Here is a 19,731-nt window from a genome sequence, read left to right as displayed (position 1 = left end):
GCAGGGAGGCAAAACAACTCATACAAGGACCCAGCGCCCGGATGCGTTGACCAGAAACTCTCCTGCATAACGTCCTCCGCTGTGGCCGGGATCCTGCGTCATGAGGAGCTGCCCATCCCGCCCTCCAACACGCCCTACGCCCTGGAGGTCCTGCTGGACGTGTTCCGCCAGCAGTTTCTCGGGATGCTGGACTCGTTCAAGAAGCCTGAGTACAAGGATTACGTGTTGAAGCAGATTGATGCCGAGAAGGTGAGTGGAGGGAGGGAGGGTGGGAGAGAGGGAGGTGGGGAGAGGGTGAGTGATTAGCCAAGAGGGAGAGGAGAGGGAGGGAGAGAAAGTGAAAAAGACAGAAGGAAGGGAGGGTGATTAACCAAAAGGGAGAGGAGAGAGGGAGTAAGATAGACAGAGAGAGGGAGAGAAATGGTAGGAGATTGAATGAGAGAAAGGAGGAGAGTTAGACAGAGAGGGAAGATGAGGGAGAAGATGAAGGTACAGAGATTGAGAGAGAAAACAAGACAGGGAGACAGAGGAAAGGGTGAGAAAGAATGGGAAGAGGCTGCAAGATAGAGAGGGAGAGGGAGAGGGAGAGGAAGGACCTGAAATGGGGGAAGAAAACCATATCAGTCTAGCAAAAGAACTTACCGTAACTACATCTAAACAACTATCTTCATTACCACCACTATTTCCCCCCCCCCCCACCCCACCTCACCCCACCTCACCCCCCACAGGAGAAGAACAAGTCCCTCAAGTCTCGCGCGGCCCAGCTGGAACGTCAAATCAAGGTCCTCATCGACGACTCTGTGGCGCTCCTCCGCTCCCGCATCTCCGAGCTGGGCATGACGGCAGCCAACCCCGAGGACCTACTGAACCGAGCCAAGGTGAGTGGCGGCGGCAGGGGGCAGGGGAAGGCCAGAGGGCAAGACGGAGGGGTTGGAATATTGGGTGTAAGAGTTGGGGGCAAGGGGTGTATTAGGACTGGGTGAGGATTGGCATGGGGTTATGGGTTAGGACATGGAGGTGTTATGAGGGTAAGAACTGACAGGGGAAGGCAGCAGGGTGGTTCAGGGGTGTTCTGGAAGGGGGAAAATGGTGTTTGTAATGGCTTGCATGTACATTGGGTTAAGTCAGGCTAGTGTATTTGATATATTATTGGGTTTTTGTTTTCATATAATTTGTCAAACACGATTTCGTTTGGTATCAACTCTTTCATCACTAGTACAGTTCATCACTTCTGTTCATCACTACTCAAACCCCCCAGAATCATCCATCAATGCTCACCACCAGTCCTCATCACTACCACCACACAATTTCTTTCTCCCATCACCACCTTTCATCACCAGTACAGTTCATCACTTCTGTTCATCACCATTCAAACCTCACCAGAATCATTCATCAATGCTCACCACCAGGCCTCATCACTACCACCACACAATTTCTTTCTCCCATCACCATCTTTTCATCACCACTACAGTTCATCACTTCTGTTCATCACCACTCAAACCTCACCACCAGTCCTCATCACTACCACCACACAATTTCTTTCTCCCATCACCATCTTTCATCACCACTACAGTTCATCACTTCTGTTCATCACCACTCAAACCCCCCAGAATCATTCATCAATGCTCACCACCAGGCCTCACCACTACCACCACACAATTTCTTTCTCCCATCACCACTTTTCATCACCACTACAGTTCATCACTTCTGTTCATCACCACTCAAACCCCCAAAGTTATTCATCAATGCTCACCACCAGGCCTCATCACTACCACCACACAATTATTTCTCCCATCACCATCTTTCATCACCAGAACAGTTCATCACTTCTGTTCATCACCACTCAAACCCCCCAGAATCATTCATCAATGCTCACCACCAGTCCTCATCACTACCACCACACAATTTCTTTCTCCCCACCACTTTTCATCACCAGTACAGTTCATCACTTCTGTTCATCACCACTCAAACCTCACCACCAGTCCTCATCACTACCACCACAATTTCTTTCTCCCATCACCACTTTTCATCACCAGTACAGTTCATCACTTCTGTTCATCACTACTCAAACCCCCCAGAATCATTCATCAATGCTCACCACCAGTCCTCATCACTACCACCACAATTTCTTTCTCCCATCACCACTTTTCATCACCAGTACAGTTCATCACTTCTGTTCATCACCACTCAAACCCCCCAGAATCATTCATCAATGCTCACCACCAGGCCTCATCACTACCACCACACAATTTCTTTCTCCCATCACCACTTTTCATCACCAGTACAGTTCATCACTTCTGTTCATCACCACTCAAACCTCACCACCAGTCCTCATCACTACCACCACAATTTCTTTCTCCCCACCACCTTTTCATCACTGCCACAATTCACCTCTGCTGTTCACTACCATTAAAAACTCAAAAAAAAAAAATCTCATCACCACTCACCACCACATCACCACCACCGCAGGAGATCGTCTGGCGTCACAAGGAGCTGCAGGCCAATGTGTCGTCGCTCCAGCAGCAGGTCACGTCGGCGGAGGAGGAGCAGGAGCGGCTGGTACGACTCCGCCAACACGAGATCATCCACAAGTACAGGCGGAACGGACTGGTCAACGGGGTGAGTGGAGTGGCCGATGGTGTTATTGATGTCATTGAGTTATTGTTATTTTTTTATTTTTTATTACTGGTATATAGATTTTTTTTGTTGTTGTTTTGGTGTGAATGATTCTTTTAATATTTCAAATTTTTTTTTTTATTGGCATTATTTTTCATTATTTTATTTATTTTTTGTCTTGCTTTTCATTGTAATTTATTTTTCATTATTAAGTTTTTTTATTTGTCTATTTTTTTTCTTTTTTTTAATATTGTTACGTATTTTATGTTTTTCGTTCTGACGTAAAATACAGATCAGAGAGAGAGAGAGAGAGAGAGAGAGAGAGAGATAATACCCAAGACTTATCCCTCCTATTATCATTACTTTTTCATTACTGTGTCCTTAACAACTTCAAAATGTGTCCTCTTCTCCTTTCACTGCCCAATATCAGGAAACATTTATGTCTGTGTATGCCCGTGTGTGTATGTGTGTGTGTGTGTGTGTGTGTGTCTATAAGTGTGTCTCCCTCCCCCCCCCAGAGCCTGGACGTGTCACAGCTAACGCAGGAGTTCATCCTACGCGAGATCTCTCAGACTCTATCGCAGCGCAAGAAACTCCACTCCCAGGTCTCCCGCCTCGAGTGTGAAGTCAGCTCCCTGGAGAACACCGCCCCGGAGTCTGCTTCCGGGGCGGGGCGGGCGCCACTCACACCCACCGGCCCCGCCAACGCCAACGTCAATTCCTCCACTCCGCCCTCCGGCCAGCGCTTGGATAAGTCACCTGGGCGGCATAAAACACGTCATCGTAGCCGAAACCAGGAGTGGCCGAGCATCCCCGACGTGGGCAAGATCGAGGAGAAAAACCCCGAGATCCTGGCCCAGAAGATCCTGGAGACGGGGCGGCAGATCGAGGCTGGCCGCATCCCTGCCCTGCCCCCCGGGACAGAAGTCAGGCTGTCGGATGCCAGGCAGACCGCCCCCGTCCCGCCCCAGCAGAACATTGCCCCGGACGGCTTGGTCAGGATACACCACACCGACCAGCACCACCACCCTCAACACCACCCTCAGCACCACCGCCTGCCTGAGCCCCGCCCCGCCGTGTCTGGCCCCGCCCCGGACCAGAACCGTGTGGTGTTGGTGACGCAGCGCTACGCCCCGCCTGCTGCTGCTGCCCCGCCGCCGCCACTGCCGCTGCCCAAGGTTGAGATGCCCCTGCAGGCCCCGGCACCAGTCCTGGTGCCCCGGCTGCCCCTGGACAAGGCACCGCCCCGCCCCTTCTCCATGGTGCGGGCACAGGAGCCGCCCCGCGTGGCAGACTTTGAGGACAGACTCAAGCTGATCATCACCAACGTGCTGAACGAAGACAAGCCCCCCGCCCAGGCCCTGCCGCCCCGCCCCACCCCCGCCCCTCCCATCACCTCCACCGCCCTGCTACACCCGCCCTACTCCTCCCCCGGGGTTGTGGGGTTGGGGGGGCCGCCGCCACCCAAGCGGGAGCGTCGGTCCGGGGAGGTGCGTGAGGTGCGTGAGGTGCGGGAAAGCCGGCCGGACTACACACAGGTGTCCCCGGCCAAGCTGGCCCTGCGCCGCCACCTGTCCCAGGAGAAGCTGGCCGCCCTGGAGGCCTGCGTGCCCACCGGCGGGCCGCCCCGCTCCTCCCTGGCCGCCCCCACCACCGCCACCCTCACCAGGAACGTGGGTGACCTCATCTCAGGGGAGGTGGAGCGCTCCCTGGAGCTGGCCTCCTCTGCCCTGGCCCCGCCCCTCCCCACCTGCTCCACCGCCCTGGACATGACTGTGGGGGGCAAGGCCTCGCCCCGCCCCGGCCCTCGCATCACCCGCATCGTGGAGGAGAGCTTCATCAAGGCGCCCCACACGCCCCCGGAGGCCGGGGCGGGGGAGGGCGTGGGCCGGCAGCCGTCCCCGGCGCTGCGGGTGGTGTACTCCCCCATCTCCCGCCCCAGCAGCACCGAGGGCCTGGCCGCTGCCCTGCCTCAGGCCCCGCCGCCCCCGCCAGCCACCGTGGAGGGCCTCATGTACCCTCGTGTCAAGTCCCCGCGGGGTGGCACATTTGAGGAAAAGCCCCGCATGCTGCCTCCACCCCCGGCCGCCTCCCCAGGACGGGACGGCCTGGAGGCACGCCTGGCCTCCATGTACAGCAAGTGTGGTGGCCCCACCTCGTCTGCCACCACCAGCACACTCCGGGGCACCCCCCCGCCCCCCATCCCTACCACTGCCATCACCTGCGTCCCAACCACCCACCCCGTGGACTGCAAGCCCCGCCCCGCCACGCTGATGGCGGGGGAGGCGCCGGTGGAGGGTCTGGCGGCCACGCTGCACGCACGCTTCCTCACCAGACCAATGCTGCCGGCCAAGGTGGGTCCCGGGCGCGGTGCCCCGCTCAGTGGTCTCCTGTAGCCCTGCCCTCGCCCCAGTGTTCTCTTGCAGCGCCGGGCAAGGCAGGTGTTGTCTTGGGGACCTTAACAGTTTGCCACTCATGTCTTACATTATATAGGTGCATGCCATTGACTTCCACTGCTCTGTTTGCTAGTGCATGTCACAGAGAAACTTTATAATGGTGGAAAGTCATCCACCTACCTCTGGAGGGGAGAGTAGTGCCCTGGCAGAGTCATCCACTTTGCCAAATTGCAACACTCCTATATTTTACTCAGGGGTCCTCATAGAAGGTTCCCCATTCACCCAACAACCCACACGAGCCCCCTCTGGAAATAGGTCACCACTATTAATACAATCTTCCGTAGGTCACCCAGTGTTGCCAAACTGTCGTCCTCAACCTCTAACATTTACAAATTTCCGACCCCAAAAACCGTCTCTTGTGTCCCAGTAACGAGATTAATTTGTAGTTATTGATAAAATAGTTAATTGCTGATGATTCTTAGCAATAGTTACGCGTCGGAAACCGGGCAACACCATGGCCTGAGTACGGCAATCATGCAACGATGAGGTCACCCCTGTTCTTAGGTCACCAGAAATAAGATTGATTGTTCCGCCAGTAATAAAAAAATGTCTCGGTTGCCCCCAGGTTAAGGAGGAGCCTGTGGAGTACCCGCGGCCCCCCAGCGAGGAGGAGCGGATGAGGCGGAAGATGCGCTCGCCCCCTCCCGCCCCCCATCTCATCCCCCTCAAGAAACAGCACTACGAGGCCCGCTCCACCCCCTCCCCCACGACCACCCCAACCATCACCACCACGCCCCCGCCGCCCCTCCTGCCCCCCACCTCCCTGCCCCTCCTCACCATCAAACTACCACCGCCGCCTCCACTGCCACCTCCGGAAGCCTCATCACCATCGCCAGCACCACCAACTCCACCATCCACCTCCATCGGGAATATCACCTCCACTTCCTCCTCCTCTTCCTCCTCTGTCTCCTCCTCTTCCGCTACCTCCACCACCACCACCACTGCCACTCCAGCCAATGCCATCACCACCACCATCACCTCCACCACAACCACACCCATCCCCACCTCCATCATGACTCCACCACCCTCCGCTCCACCACCCCCGCTCACCACCACGGATCTCCCCGCGCCGAACCAGTCCACCACCACCACCATCACCACCACCACCACCGCCGTCACCACCACCACCACCATGTCCTCCCATCATCACCACCACCACCACAATATGATGCCCACCACCATTGCCGCCCCCTCTACAGCCTCTGCCTCCCCCTCCTCCTCCTCCCCCTCCACCACCACCACCACCACCGTCGCCGCCCCCACCCCCCTCAACACCACCACTACCACCACCAGCGCGTCGTCAGTCAGCCCCACCATCATCATCAGCCAAGCCAGTCACCATCACGTCCGCCTCGACCAACTGGACAAAGCAACTGATGGTGAGAGAGAGAGAGAGAGAGAGAGAGATTTTAAAAGCATGCTAAAGGAAGAAGAGAAATGAGAGGAATGTAATAAAAATGAGAGAGAGAGAGAGAGAGAGAGAGAGAGAGAGCATGTGCATTTTATAGTAATAGTTATCAAAATTTAGTCCTTTTTAATATATTGAGTAAATTATTTAGTCACAGAAATTCACATTATTATTATTATTATTATTATTATTATTATTATTATTATTATTACACCAAATTACATGATAAGTTTAAAATTCTTAGAGTAATTCCTTTAACCTAGTCTTGAATTACATTGTTTTTTAATTAATATTTTGAGAATTATCATTACTATTATTATTATTATTATTATTATTATTATTATTATTATTATTATTATTATTATTATTATTATTATTGTTTTTGTTGTTGTTGCTGCATCTGTACTGTTGATGTTCTTTTGCACACACACACACACACACACACACACACACACACACACACACACACACACACACACACACACACCCCACCTCACCCCCAATGCACCAGCTACCCCAACACCCCCTCACCCCTATATATACCCCCCCATCACCCCTATATGCACCCCCCCTCACCCCACACCCCTCACCCACCCAGCAAAACATACACTTATATATATATCCCCATTTGTGTGTGTTTACGTGTGTATGTCTGTATGTACGTATATTAATTTTCTGCCTGTCTTTAATTTTCTCTGTGAGCTAGTTTTAATTTTGTTTTTTTCCCCCTTTTCTCTCTCTCACTCTGTAGGTTGCCCTCTGACCACCAGGTTGTTGCATGCTGGTAGTTTTATATGAGAGAGAGAGAGAGAAAGAAAGAGAGAGAGAGGGACAGAGGGGTAGAGTAAAGAAAGAGAGAGAGGGAGAGAGAGAGAGAGAGACAGGTGGTAGACATTTCAGTTCTCGATCGCAAAGTATTTCAAGGTAAGTGACGTTTTCCGTTTTCCGTTTCTGCTCATAAAAAACAAAAAAACAAAAAAAAATTGCTTAAGTAAGATGAGTTCTCTTTTTTTTTTTAACTTTTTTTGTTGTTGTTTTTGTTTGCATGAAATTCTGCTGATTCTGTTACGTATTTCCTCTTCCTCCTCCTCCTCCTCCTCCTCTTAATCCTCTTCCTCCTCTTAATCCTCTTCCTCCACCTAATCCTAATCCTAATCCTCTTCCTCCTCCTCCTCCTAATCCTTATCCTAGTCCTCTTCCTCCTCCTCCTCCTAATCCTTATCCTCCTCCTCTTAATCCTCTTCCTAATCCTCCTAATCCTTATCCTAATCCTCTTCTCCTCCTCCTCCTAATCCTTATCCTAATCCTCTTCCTCCACATACAAGCTTACAATACTGATTCTAACACCACCACCACCACCACTACCACCACCACCACCACCACCACTACCACCACCACTACTACCACTACTACTACTACTACTACTACTACTACTACTACTGCCGCCACTGATTGGATAATACGACTTGCTTATTCCTCTTGTCTACGAGTGTTTACGTAATACTTATAGTCCAGCTTGTATGAGTGTAGTTGTGTCCTTCTTCCAGCGATCCACCACCACCGCCCCGCTCCTCCACATCTTTTTGTTACGTAATGTGTCGTAGATTGCACTGTCCTTTTAATTCCCTTGTTGTCTTCTCTTCGGTCTTTCTCTCCTTCCTTTCTCTCCCTACGATGGTTCTTACGTCCTTCGCTTCCTTCGCTCTTTATGATGCATCTACGTAATGTGTCGTAGATTGCACTCTGTTTAATTCTCTTGCTTTCTTCCCTTCGGTCTTTCTCTCCTTCCTTTCTCTCCCTACGAAGGTTCTTACGTCTTTCGCCTCCCTCCTTCGTTCGTTCTGTCCTTCGCTCTTTATGATGCTTCTACGTAATGTGCCGTAGATTGCACTCTTTTCTAATTCCCTTGCTGTCAACCCTTCGGTCTCTCTCCTTCCTTTCTTTCCCTACGAAGGTTCTTACGTCCTTCGCCTCCTTCCTTCGTTCCTTGTGATGCTTCTTTCGTTACGTAATTTCTTCCTTTCTTCCTTCCTTTTTCTTGTGTCTGTTCTTACGCCCTTCTTTTATTTCCTTTTGTCCTTATTCCTCTCGTTCGGAAATCCTCTCTTTCGATCTTCTTTATCTTTTCCTTCTCTCTTTACGTAATTTCTTCCTTTCTTCCTTTCTTTTTCTTGTGTCTGTTCTTACGCCCTTCTCTCATTTCCTTTTCTCCTTATTCCTCTCGTTCGGAAATCCTCTCTTTCGATCTTCTTTATCTTCTTTTCCTTCTTTCTTTCCTGTTTGTTTTTCCTTCCTTCCGAACTTCTTTCTCTCCTTCGCTCCTTCGTACATTCATTCAAGTTATTTTCATTTTTCACGGTTTCATTTCTCTCTTGTAGTTTTATTCCAGGTTATTCCACTCTCTCTCTCTCTCTCTCTCTCTCTCTCTCTCTCTCTCTGAGCACTTCGTAGTTTTGCAACGTAGAGTAAAATTTAGACAGACTTACGTAAAATCGAAAGGACGAGCCACCAGCTGAAAGTCAGGGAGTATGAACCCCTCTCTCTCTCTCTCTCTCTCTCTCCCTCTCTCTCTCTCTCGCTCTCTCTGTCAGTTTATGTCTTATAAGTTTTATGTTCGCAATGTGTATCAGTGTCCGTTTAAATGGCAACCTCTCTCTCTTTCTCTCGCTCTAACTCTCGCTCTATCTATCTATCTATCTATCTCACCCTGCCCATGCATTTATCACACACACACACACACACACACACACACACACACACCATGTTTTACCATACACACCCTTCCTCTGCCATACACTTCCTCACACTCTCCCCTGTTTTCCTCCCTCCCTCCCTGCCTCACACCCTTCCTCTGCCATACACTTCTCTCTACACACACCCCTGTCTCTCTCCCTCCCTCCCTCCCTCCCTTGCTGTCTCTCCTCTGCTTTGGAATGAACAATTAATGGATAAAAGTCTTCCTGCTTTGGTTGTGTTGTGACCAATGAGAATGTTCTGTTATATATGCCAACACCCCCACCCACCCTGCCCTGCTCCGCCCTGCCCCGCCCGCGCCCTGAGTATGGGTGGCATGGGGCAGGGTGGGACAAGGTGGGTTTCTCCACCCCATACTAACCTGCCTGTGTCCCCGCCGCCGCCGCCGCCGCAGGGTGTGAGCGCAGTGACTCCCCGCTGCAGAAGTGGCAGGACAAGATCAACAGTGGGTTTGACAAGCTGGTGGCCTTCGCCTCGGAGGTGGACAAGCGCCGGAAGAGCACCGAGGGCGCCTCGCCCCGCCCTGATGGCCTGGCCTCCCCACGGGGCATCCGGCCGCCCCCGCCCGGCCCCGATGCCCCCCACCCCATGGAGCTGGGGGGCTTCCGGGGCCGGTCGGAGGATGAGGAGACGGGGCGGCGAGTGGATGGGGTGTCTGGCCCTCCGCCATACTCCCCCCACTCCCCCCCACGCCTGTCCCCCAGCCCTATCCCCCATGGGCGGCCGCCCACCCCCCAGTCTCCCCGGCCCCCCGTCCGCACCCCGCCCATCACCTCCCCGCCCCCCACCCCATCCCCGGACAGGTGTGGGGCGGAGTCCCCTGGGCTGTACCCCCCCAGGGGCGGGGACACGCCCCCGTACCTGCCCCCCGAGGTGGAGGCCACGCGCCTGGCCTCGCCGCCCCAGGCCGGCCTCTACCACCACCACCACTTCAAGAAAAAGTTTTACCACAAGGAGCAGATCACCCCCCTGGAGGGGTCCCCGCCCCCCCCCACCCACCACCACAACCACTCCACGCACCACCACTCCACCACCGCCAACACCAATGCCTCCCACCACCACGGCAGCCACCACCATGGCAGCGGTGGCGGAGGTGGTGGCGGTCACCACCACAACCACCACCACAGTGGTGGCGGCGGGGGTGGGGGGGGTGGCGGGGGCCAGCAGCACGCCAAGTTCCGTCCCAAAGGCAAGAATTGGCAGTGGCGTAACCGCTCCTCCCACCACCACCACCACCACCACCACCACCACCACCACCGCCGCTCCCCCCCGCCCCAGCCCTACACCACGCAGCCCCCCGCCACGCACCACCACCACCACAACAGCCACCACCACCACAACAGCCACCACCACCGCCACCCCCCGGCCTTCCAGGGCTCGGCGCCGCGCCACCACCACTCCCACCACCAGATGGTGTCCACCGCCCCGCTGCCCCCCCGCGCCCCCGGCCCCCCGCCCCCGACACCCTACTACCACCCCTGAGGTAAGCAACAATAATAGTAATAATAGTAGTAGTTAGTGGTAAAAGTAGTAGTAGTAGTAGTAGTAGTAGTAGTAAAAGTGTCATAAATTTAAAGTGTAAGCTGTTATAAGTACAATTCTACACACACACACACCCTAACACACCCTCCCTTTCCAGCTTGGCGAGGCGAGGGGGTGAGGAAGGACAGCCGGGACAGGGAGCGACCTCACCACCACCAACATCACCACCACCACCGACGACACCACCATCACTACAAGCATGAGGGCCTCCGAAGAAGCACCTCAGCCCCTCAACTCCACCACCACCACCAACACCACTTGCGTAGGTAACGGTGATGACGACAGTAAGGCAGGACAACACCGGGACGGAACACTGACACTCGACATCGCAAAGGGCACATTACGTTGTCTGCTCCTCGGGTTGTCCTCGGCTACGGAAGCATTACGTAACCATCACCGTCTTGAGTGTTACGGCGTGTTGGTTCACTGTACGACGCTCTTTGCTCCTCAGGTTGTTAATGATGTGAAGGGAATACGTAATTATGTCGCCAATTCAAGACTGGTTTTAGAGAATGTTACGTAAATTTGTTCTTTCTGTTCTTGTCCTTGTGATTAAGTTAACTGGTTTTCTGGTGATGTATCTTCAGGTGAACTATTTTATCTTTCAAGTCTTGGATGTGAAAGGAAAAAAGAAAGTCATTTGAGAGGTTTTGTGTCCATATAACTTATTTTGTGTTGGTTTCGGAAAATTTATGCTTCAATTTTAGGAGACGAAAGAAAAAAATAAGTTGCTATTTTGAAGTTTTTTGTATTCTGTATAATTTCTTTCGTCTATACATGTCACTTGCTCTATACTGTATTCAGGAATTCATGCATCATTTCTGAGATACGAAAGGAGAAATACCTATTAATTCTTTCGTCTAAAGTGTCTACGTAAATTTCTTGCGTACGAGGAAAAAGTCAGTCTTTGCTTCGATCACGTAATTTACTTGTTCTTGTCATCAATTCGAAGGTTTGGTTTTATATGCGTCAATCCTTTCGTCAATAGTTCACTGGATTTAAATTATCTACGTAAATTTCTTGCGTACTAGGAAAAAAAAGTCGGTTATTGTTTTGATTATGTAATTTATCCAACTGGTTCTTGTCATCAATTCAAAGGTTTGGTTTAATATGCGTCAATCCTTTCATCAATAGTTCACTGGATTTAAAAACTGTCTACGTAAATTTCTTGCGTACGAGGAAAAAGTCAGTCTTTGCTTCGATTACGTAATTTATCCTACTCATGTCATCAATACAAAGGTTTGATTTTACATGCGTCAATCCTTTCATCAATAGTTCACTGGATTTAAAAACTGTCTACGTAAATTTCTTGCGTACGAGGAAAAAAGCCAGTCTTTGCTTTGATTACGTAATTTACTTGTTCATGTCATCATTTCGAAGGTTTGATTTTACATGCGTCAATCCTTTCATCAATAGTTCACTGGATTTAAAAACTGTCTACGTAAATTTCTTGCATACGAGGAAAAAAAGTCATCATTGCTTTCATTACGTATTTTATCCTACTCATGTCATCAATACAAAGGTTTGGTTTAATATGCGTCAATCCTTTCATCAATAGTTCACTGGATTTAAAAACTGTCTACGTAAATTTCTTGCGTACGAGGAAAAAAAGTCATCATTGCTTTCATTACGTATATTATCCTACTCCTTCACGTCAGTCTATAAGCAACATGTTTATATTATCTACGTAAATTCAACTCTTATTCTCACTCCTCGGCAGGGTTACGCTCTTCGCCTCCCTCAGGTTGTTATGCTGAGTATATTTATTTACATGTAAGTCATTAAATTTTTATGCAATTGTGTGTCTTCTCAGGGTAATACAATCGGCGTGAGGCAGAGTCACGTACGATGTGTCCCGTAGCCGTGTCGGACCCGAGAGTACTAGCAGTGTATTGTCGAAGGGAACACGCTTAACGGATCAACTCGGAAAGGCAACTGTCATTTTAAAAGCACTGGGATGTTACGTACTTGAAAACACCCTGAACAAACCATTACTTTCATTGCGATAACGTAAGGAAAAGCGACGGTCATTGCTGGGAAGTCTGTCGGAAGTCACTGAATTACGTCATATTAACTCATTCCCAAAGCACTGGTATGTTACGTACTTGAAAACACCTTTGAATAAACTCACTTTCAGGGGATAACTTGAGGAAAAGCGACGGTCATTGCTGGGGAGTCTGTCGGAAGTCACTGAATTTTGCCACATAAACTGTCACTCTGAAAGCACTAGGATGTTACGTACTTGAAAACACCTTGAACGAACCACTACTTTCAGGGGATAACTTGAGGAAAAGAGACGGTCATTGCTGGGGAGTCTGTCGGAAGTCACTGAATTTTGCCACATTAACTGTCACTCTGAAAGCACTAGGATGTTACGTACTTGAAAACACCTTGAACGAACCACTACTTTCAGGGGATAACTGAAGAAAAGAGATGGTCATTTGCTGTCGGAAGTCACTGAATTTTGCCACATTAACTGTCACTCTGAAAGCACTAGGATGTTACGTACTTGAAAACACCTTGAATGATGGGTTAGGGAGAGGAACAATATCACTAACAGAATAGGTCATTGCGTATAAACCGTTACTCTTGGTGGAAGAACGCAGTATAGTCATCGCAGAGTCTTCCGCAGGCAAAGATTACGTCATCAATATCATCGGATGGTTTAGTGAGAGGAGCGGTCTTGTGTCGGCAGAACGGACCGTTACGTATAAACCATCACCCGGTTGAAGAACGTGAATAACCATTGCACTGATTACGTCACATCAATAACGTCGGATTGCTTAGCGGCAGGAGCGTCGCCTTGTGTCGTCAGAGCGAACCATTACGTAGCGAAGAGCAAACACGAACCAGACCATGACAACCCCAGAGTCTACTTACGTCATATCAACAGCGTCAGAACGGGCGGCGAACCGAGCGTCGTCGTCACACATCGCCGAAGCCGTCCGTCAACGCGTCATCGTTTGTGGTGGAGTAGAAAAAAAGGAACAAATTACGAAGAAAATGATACAAAACCGAACATTCACTGCCATACTTTAATTTATATTTATTTACATGCGTGCGATCGTGTGCCGTGGGTGCGAGGAGACGGGAAGTGCGTGCGTGAGTGTGTGCGTGAGGTGCGTGAGGAGGAGGAGGTGGTCAGGTCGCTGCTGGTGTTGCTACGACGGTGACCTTACACGGAGCGACCCATACCGGTTAATCTATATACATCTCGTTTATATCTTGTCCTGCCCCGTGTGTGGTGTCAGAGGACCTTTTGTACCATCTCGATCCGTTGGCTCATCTCTCCATTCACTCTCATTCTCTCTCTCCATACATCAAAACACCATCATTTTATTCATCATCAGTATTTTTAAGTCTTTGCCGTCCCTGGGTTGAGACTGTCCCTTGGTTTAGTGTGCTGTGTGGGATCCGGTACCATCTTCATCTCTGCATCTCTTCATGTGTTTACGTCTTGTCCAATCTTCGCATTAGGACTGTCACTGTGTTTGTTTATCACCTGTTTTATGTTTTACCGTCCCTGGGTTAAGACTGTCCCTCCCTTCCCTTGGTTTAGTGTGTTGTGTGGGCTTTTGTACGATCTTCATCACTGCATCTCTCCGTTTGTTTACATCTTTGTGTTTATTGTTTAAGTCTTGTTACTGTCCCTGGGTTAAGACTGTCCCTCCCTTGGTGTAGTGTGATGTCTGGGGGGCTACTGTACCATCTTCATTTCTGCATCTCTCTGTTTATATCTTTGTGTTTATCGTTTGTTTTAAGTAATTTTACCGTCCCTGGGTTAGGACTGTCCCTCGTCTGGCTTGTTGTGTTGGCTCATGTACCATCTCCTCTCCATTTTTGTTGTTTTCTCTCCATACGTCGAAAGTCATGGATTATCATTACCCTGTGGGGATTACGTATCTGTATTTTCTGGGTTCGTAACGGCCCTGGACGAGACTGCCGTTCACTGTATGCTGGTACTTGACACGTAATTTATTGTTATTTTCGCTAATTTACAACTACTACTACTACTACTATTATTATTATTATTACTATTGCTACTACTACTATTATTACTGTTATTACTTTACCGATTATTATTATTATCATTATCGCTACTGCCATTTCGTATTACGTCATTTGTGATTAACCGCATTCATTTCTACGACCGCCCGATTACGAAGGCCGCGGAGACGATTCTACACACCTACACACATACACACACACACACACATAGCCAGAAGTCACACCCCCATTGCTATCGGCTCTTCCACATTATGTTTTGTATTACGTAACTGCTGTGAGGGATGAAGGGACTATGGGGGTGAGGGTCGAAGAAAGAGGAGGAGGAGGAGGAGGCGTACGGTAACCCCATGTCACCCTATCCCCTCCCCTCCGCCGCCAAGCTCATGAGGAGGAGGAGGAGGAGGAGGTGTACGGTAACTCCACATCACCCTATCACCCCCCCTCTCCTCCGCCGCCAACCTCACCCCATTACGTCCCTTCGACTACGTTCCGAAGCACTGCCTCCCACATGCTCAATATCCTTTTTTTTATGCATTATTTATTACATTACGTTTTTCACCCGTACCTCAGGCTGACGATGGGCGGGTTAGTGAGCGCGTGTGTGCGTGACGCCGCCGCCACCGCCGCCGCCGCCCAAAGCCTTGCATCTTAGGTCTAGCGTGTTTGTTTCTACCCCCTGTCGCCACCCACCCCAGAGTTGCTTATTTGCATTAGGCTGCGGTAGATTTGGCATGTTTAGGGATGTTCTTTTTATCGTTTTTTCTGCCGTTTTTTTAATTCTTTTCGTACTGGGATGTTCGGTGTATTTTATTTATTTTCTATTCCTTTTTTCGGTTCCGTGATGTTTAGGGCGATTTTTTTTCCTTGCTGTCGTTTTGTTCCTGCTTTCGGTACTGCGAGGCGTAATCTGGCTGCTCTCATCTGCGCCGAAAGGTCTGGTGTCGGGGTGTTTATTTACATTACGCACATATCCACCTAACATCAATTATTTTTCCTTCGCCACATTTAAGTCAGGGTAAGGAAGGCCGCCCGGTGCTATAAGACCATTTCGCTTCTCATCAACTAATTCAAGAGGTCAAAGAGGGGGTCAGTCTGGTTCTGATGAGCGTTTCTTTAGGTTCACGGTACAGAAGAACGGTTAAACTACCACCAGGGTCATAAGGCTACTCCTGGGAATGCCCACAACTCCCACGAAAGCCTTGGCAAACGTGTGAATTTGGGTGACGAAATGTTTAGCAAAATGGCCCGTAGTGTTGATGTAAGGCGTAATCTGACTTTTTTTTTAACCCTATGTGGAAGAATCTAAATTTCTAGTGTTTATTCAACGCATCATAATTTTCACTTCAGTATTTCAGCGTCAGTAAAAGCGTGAGAGTGTTTTGTTTAGTAAGGTTTAACTCCGCTGGTTCTATCCATGGCTAAAATACGAAGGTTAATGTCTCATATCTCTCGCATCTAAATTATTTCGCTACGTCAATAAAGCGTCAAAGTAAAAAATATGAACCAGAAGCTCCTTGACTTCTTACCGTAAATTCACCCAAATTCAGATAATGGTTAACTTCATCTGTATAGCCTAACTTAACCTAACTTAACTTGTCGAAGAATCTAAATTACTTGTATTTGTTCAATGCGCCATAATTTGCACTTTAAGTATTTCAGCGTCGGTAAAAGCGTGATAGTGTTTTGTAAGGCGTAACGTAGCTTGTTCTATCCACGGTTAAAATACGAAGGTCATCTTAATTCTCTTGCGTCTAAATTATTTCTCTGCCAGTAAAGCGCAGAAGTATATGAAAATCTATATCTTATTTCTCTTGCGTCCAAATTATTTCGCTCCATCAGTACAGCATAAAAAATAAATATGATAGTTCACATCTTATTTCTCTCGCATCTAAATTATTTCGCTCCATCAGTACAGCATCAAAAATAAATATGTTAGTTTACATCTTATTTCTCTCGCATGTAAATTATTTCGCTCCATCAGTACAGCATAAAAAATAAATATGATAGTTTACATCTTATTTCTCTCGCATCTAAATTATTTCTCCGACAATAAAGCATAAAAGTAAAAAATTTGATCCAGAGACTCCTTGACTTCTTATCGTAATTCACCCAAAATCAGATAACGGTCAACTTCATCTGCATAGCCTAACTTAACCTAACTTATCAGGGACTAATTAAAATATCTCACACCAAAGGCATTCTTTAAATCTCCAGCTTTGTTACGATATATTTCGCTCATTTAAAACAACCATCGTAGAATCGTAGTTATTTTCATCTAACCGAGTACTTTTTCCACCCCACCAATCATTACGTTCCGCCATCCACACTGTATTTATTCCCTCACACCCATCGAGACCTCAGCCAAGATTACGTCGCCAGCGAGCGTAGCAGTCGCCGCGTAGAAACCTCGGTCTTGTCACTCTACTGCCAGGAGGTGATGGAAATGCCGCATTGTGTTCAGAGTTACGTATTGCGTTTGTGAAGCGTCGGGAGAGTGGCGTGTGCGTCTAGCCGGTTTGTGTGCGTGTATGCGTGTGTACGTAAATTATTGGGCATTGATTATGAGGCTATTTGTGTTTTGTGAGTGTATGTGTGTGTGTGTGTGTGTTTTACTGTGTTCAGGACGTACAGTGTCGGTAGAAATCATCAACGTAATGAGAAAAGAATCAAAGAAGTGAATGTTACGTTTCCATGTCGTCAGCAAACCAACAAGCATTCGTGTCTGTCTGTCCCATTCAGTACATCCGCCGTGAGTCTAACCGTAAGTCTGTAAGTTTCACACGTCGCATCCCCGCCAAGTCGAGGCATTGCGTATTGCCGGCCAGGGAGGTAGGAAGGAGGGAGGGGGGGTTCGCTGTATGCATCCACCACCATCCACCTCACCTCATCAGATTGTGTCGTACGATGCCGCGCGACGTAGCAACCGACCCTCGCACTTCTTCAAAAAAACAAACGATGCAACAGTAGATTTAACCCTTTTCCACACGTACGCCTGGCTGGCTACGTAGAAACTGCACCCCGTAACAGGTTTGAACCCGTAACCGCTGCACTGTGTTGACCGCCAGCCGGACCACATCACCTTATTTCGACTTCATATACTTGTGAGTGAGGAGCGTCCTTCCGTCGTAAAAGTTAACGCGACATATACGTTGAGTGTGCCAAAACAACATCCTCTGATCCAACGTACAACATTACGCTCTTCAGGGACTGGGAACTCTATAGCACGGCGTAACAGGCCAGTCGGGGGACGTAACATTAGCCTAAGAGTGAGTGAGTCTACCCTTGACGTTAAAGTATCACTAGGCTATTGGAGGTGTTGCCAGTGGTGTACGTTTGGCATTTTGTACGCATCTGTTGAATTTGGTACCGAATCGAGTACTCATCCCAAGCTTTCATATGAATAACAAACCGTAACCTAACTCTGGACACTGCCAAGGAACATAGTCATTACGTACTCATCCATCGAATAAGTACCGAATCGAGTACTCAGTTCTAGCGTTCGTACGAAATGCAAAAATGTAAACTGATTCTGGGTGCTACCGAGAGAAGCCATTTCGTACGCATCCACCGAATAAGTACGAAATCAACCACTCAATTCTAGCGTTCGTACGAAATGCAAAAACGTAAACTGATTCTGGGTGCTACCGAGAGAAGCCATTTCGTACGCATCCACCGAATAAGTACGAAATCAACCACTCAATTTTAGCGTTCGTACGAAATGCAAAAATGTAAACTGATTCTTGGTGCTGTCGAGAGAAGCCATTTCGTACGCATCCACCGAATAAGTACGAAATCAACCACTCAATTCAAGCGTTCGTATGAAATTAATAAAACGTAACCTAATTCTCAACACTGCCGAGGGACCTTCTACGTAATCCCAAGGCGCCGAAACCCCCTGGCCTGTCACGGAGCCGTATGTATCACTGCCATTACGTAACTTACTGTATCAGGAGTCCTCGCAGGGCAGGTCAGCGCACCGGCTGGACTCGCTCTCACTCTACTGCCACGACATAACCGAGGACTGCGCCGCCGCACCCTGTGTACGCGACGCTGACATACACACTGCCCCTGCTTGTGTGCGTGTGTGTGTGTGTGTGTGTGTTTGAGGGGGGATGATATTGTGTGTTTTTTTTAATTATTTTTTTTAATCCAAGCACTTTCAGTAACCTCATCTCTCCTCCTCCTCCTCCTCCTCCTAAGACATGAAACCTATACGGGGAAGTCAGAATGTGTGTGTGTGTGTGTGCGTTTGTATGTGCGAAAATAACTTATGTACGTGTCAACTCCTACCGTCTTTACACACACACACACACACACACACACGCACACACACACGCACACGTCCTACCCTCGGTGGTGTACACATACGAGTAGGGAAGTTTTGTGATAATTTGCCGTTTGTTTGTTTGTCTGTTTGTTTACGTATTTTTTTAAGTCGGGTGTCGAAATGAAATGCGATTAATGTCTTTTTTTTGTTTGTTTGATGGAAAAATTTTGTCTGGTGTGTGTGTGTGTGGGTGTGTGCGCGTGTGTGTGTGTGTGTGTGTACAGGGCAGGAACATCAAGAATTACGTCTATACATATGCTTACATACCCCAAATACATACACACACACACATGTATACGCCCACATTCACACACTCACACATGTATACACACACACACACACACATACACACACACACACACATGCCAGACCAACCCTTGCGTGGGGGTCGTGTCATCATGTCGTATGCAAAAAAAATAATATCCAACCTTTTTTATAGACCTTCGTCATTACGCGTGTGATGCGTTTTATACCTCTTTTTACACTGCCATTTGTAAGAGCTGCCGCCCTGCCCCGCCCCAGCCCCGCCCCGCCCCGCCTTGCCCCGCCCCGCCCCGCCAAGCTGAACCAAGCCCTGCCCTAATGAAAATGTAGCATAGAAATGAAAAATGTAAATGAAG

General features: G+C 49.0%; 1 protein-coding gene and 1 long non-coding RNA gene across 3 annotated transcripts in view; one reads left to right on the top strand and one right to left on the bottom strand.

Annotated features, from left to right (window-relative positions):
* Positions 1-13,297, top strand: part of LOC127006292 (uncharacterized) — a 59,117-nt gene extending 45,820 nt beyond the window's left edge. Inside the window, exons 13-19 of one of the 2 annotated variants that reach the window (XM_050876008.1) lie at positions 5-249; positions 729-878; positions 2,470-2,619; positions 3,135-4,970; positions 5,638-6,451; positions 9,629-10,717; positions 10,874-13,297. In XM_050876008.1, the coding sequence (XP_050731965.1) occupies positions 5-249; positions 729-878; positions 2,470-2,619; positions 3,135-4,970; positions 5,638-6,451; positions 9,629-10,716 (4,283 nt within the window). In that variant the 3' untranslated portion in view covers position 10,717; positions 10,874-13,297. The remainder of the gene's footprint in view (positions 1-4; positions 250-728; positions 879-2,469; positions 2,620-3,134; positions 4,971-5,637; positions 6,452-9,628; positions 10,718-10,873) is intronic. The other variant, XM_050876007.1, reaches the window with a different exon arrangement.
* On the bottom strand, positions 12,928-13,443 carry LOC127006293 (uncharacterized). Its single transcript, XR_007759383.1, has 2 exons — positions 13,296-13,443; positions 12,928-13,166 (listed from the first exon to the last, which is right to left on the bottom strand). It is a non-coding gene; the product is annotated as an uncharacterized LOC127006293 (long non-coding RNA).
* Positions 13,444-19,731: the final 6,288 nt, after the last annotated feature.

The sequence above is a fragment of the Eriocheir sinensis genome, chromosome 32 (genome assembly GCF_024679095.1).
Source record: "Eriocheir sinensis breed Jianghai 21 chromosome 32, ASM2467909v1, whole genome shotgun sequence".
Lineage (NCBI taxonomy): Eukaryota > Metazoa > Arthropoda > Malacostraca > Decapoda > Varunidae > Eriocheir > Eriocheir sinensis.
Note: the sequence above shows the minus strand (reverse complement) of the source record. Positions and strands in the feature narration are given on the sequence as shown.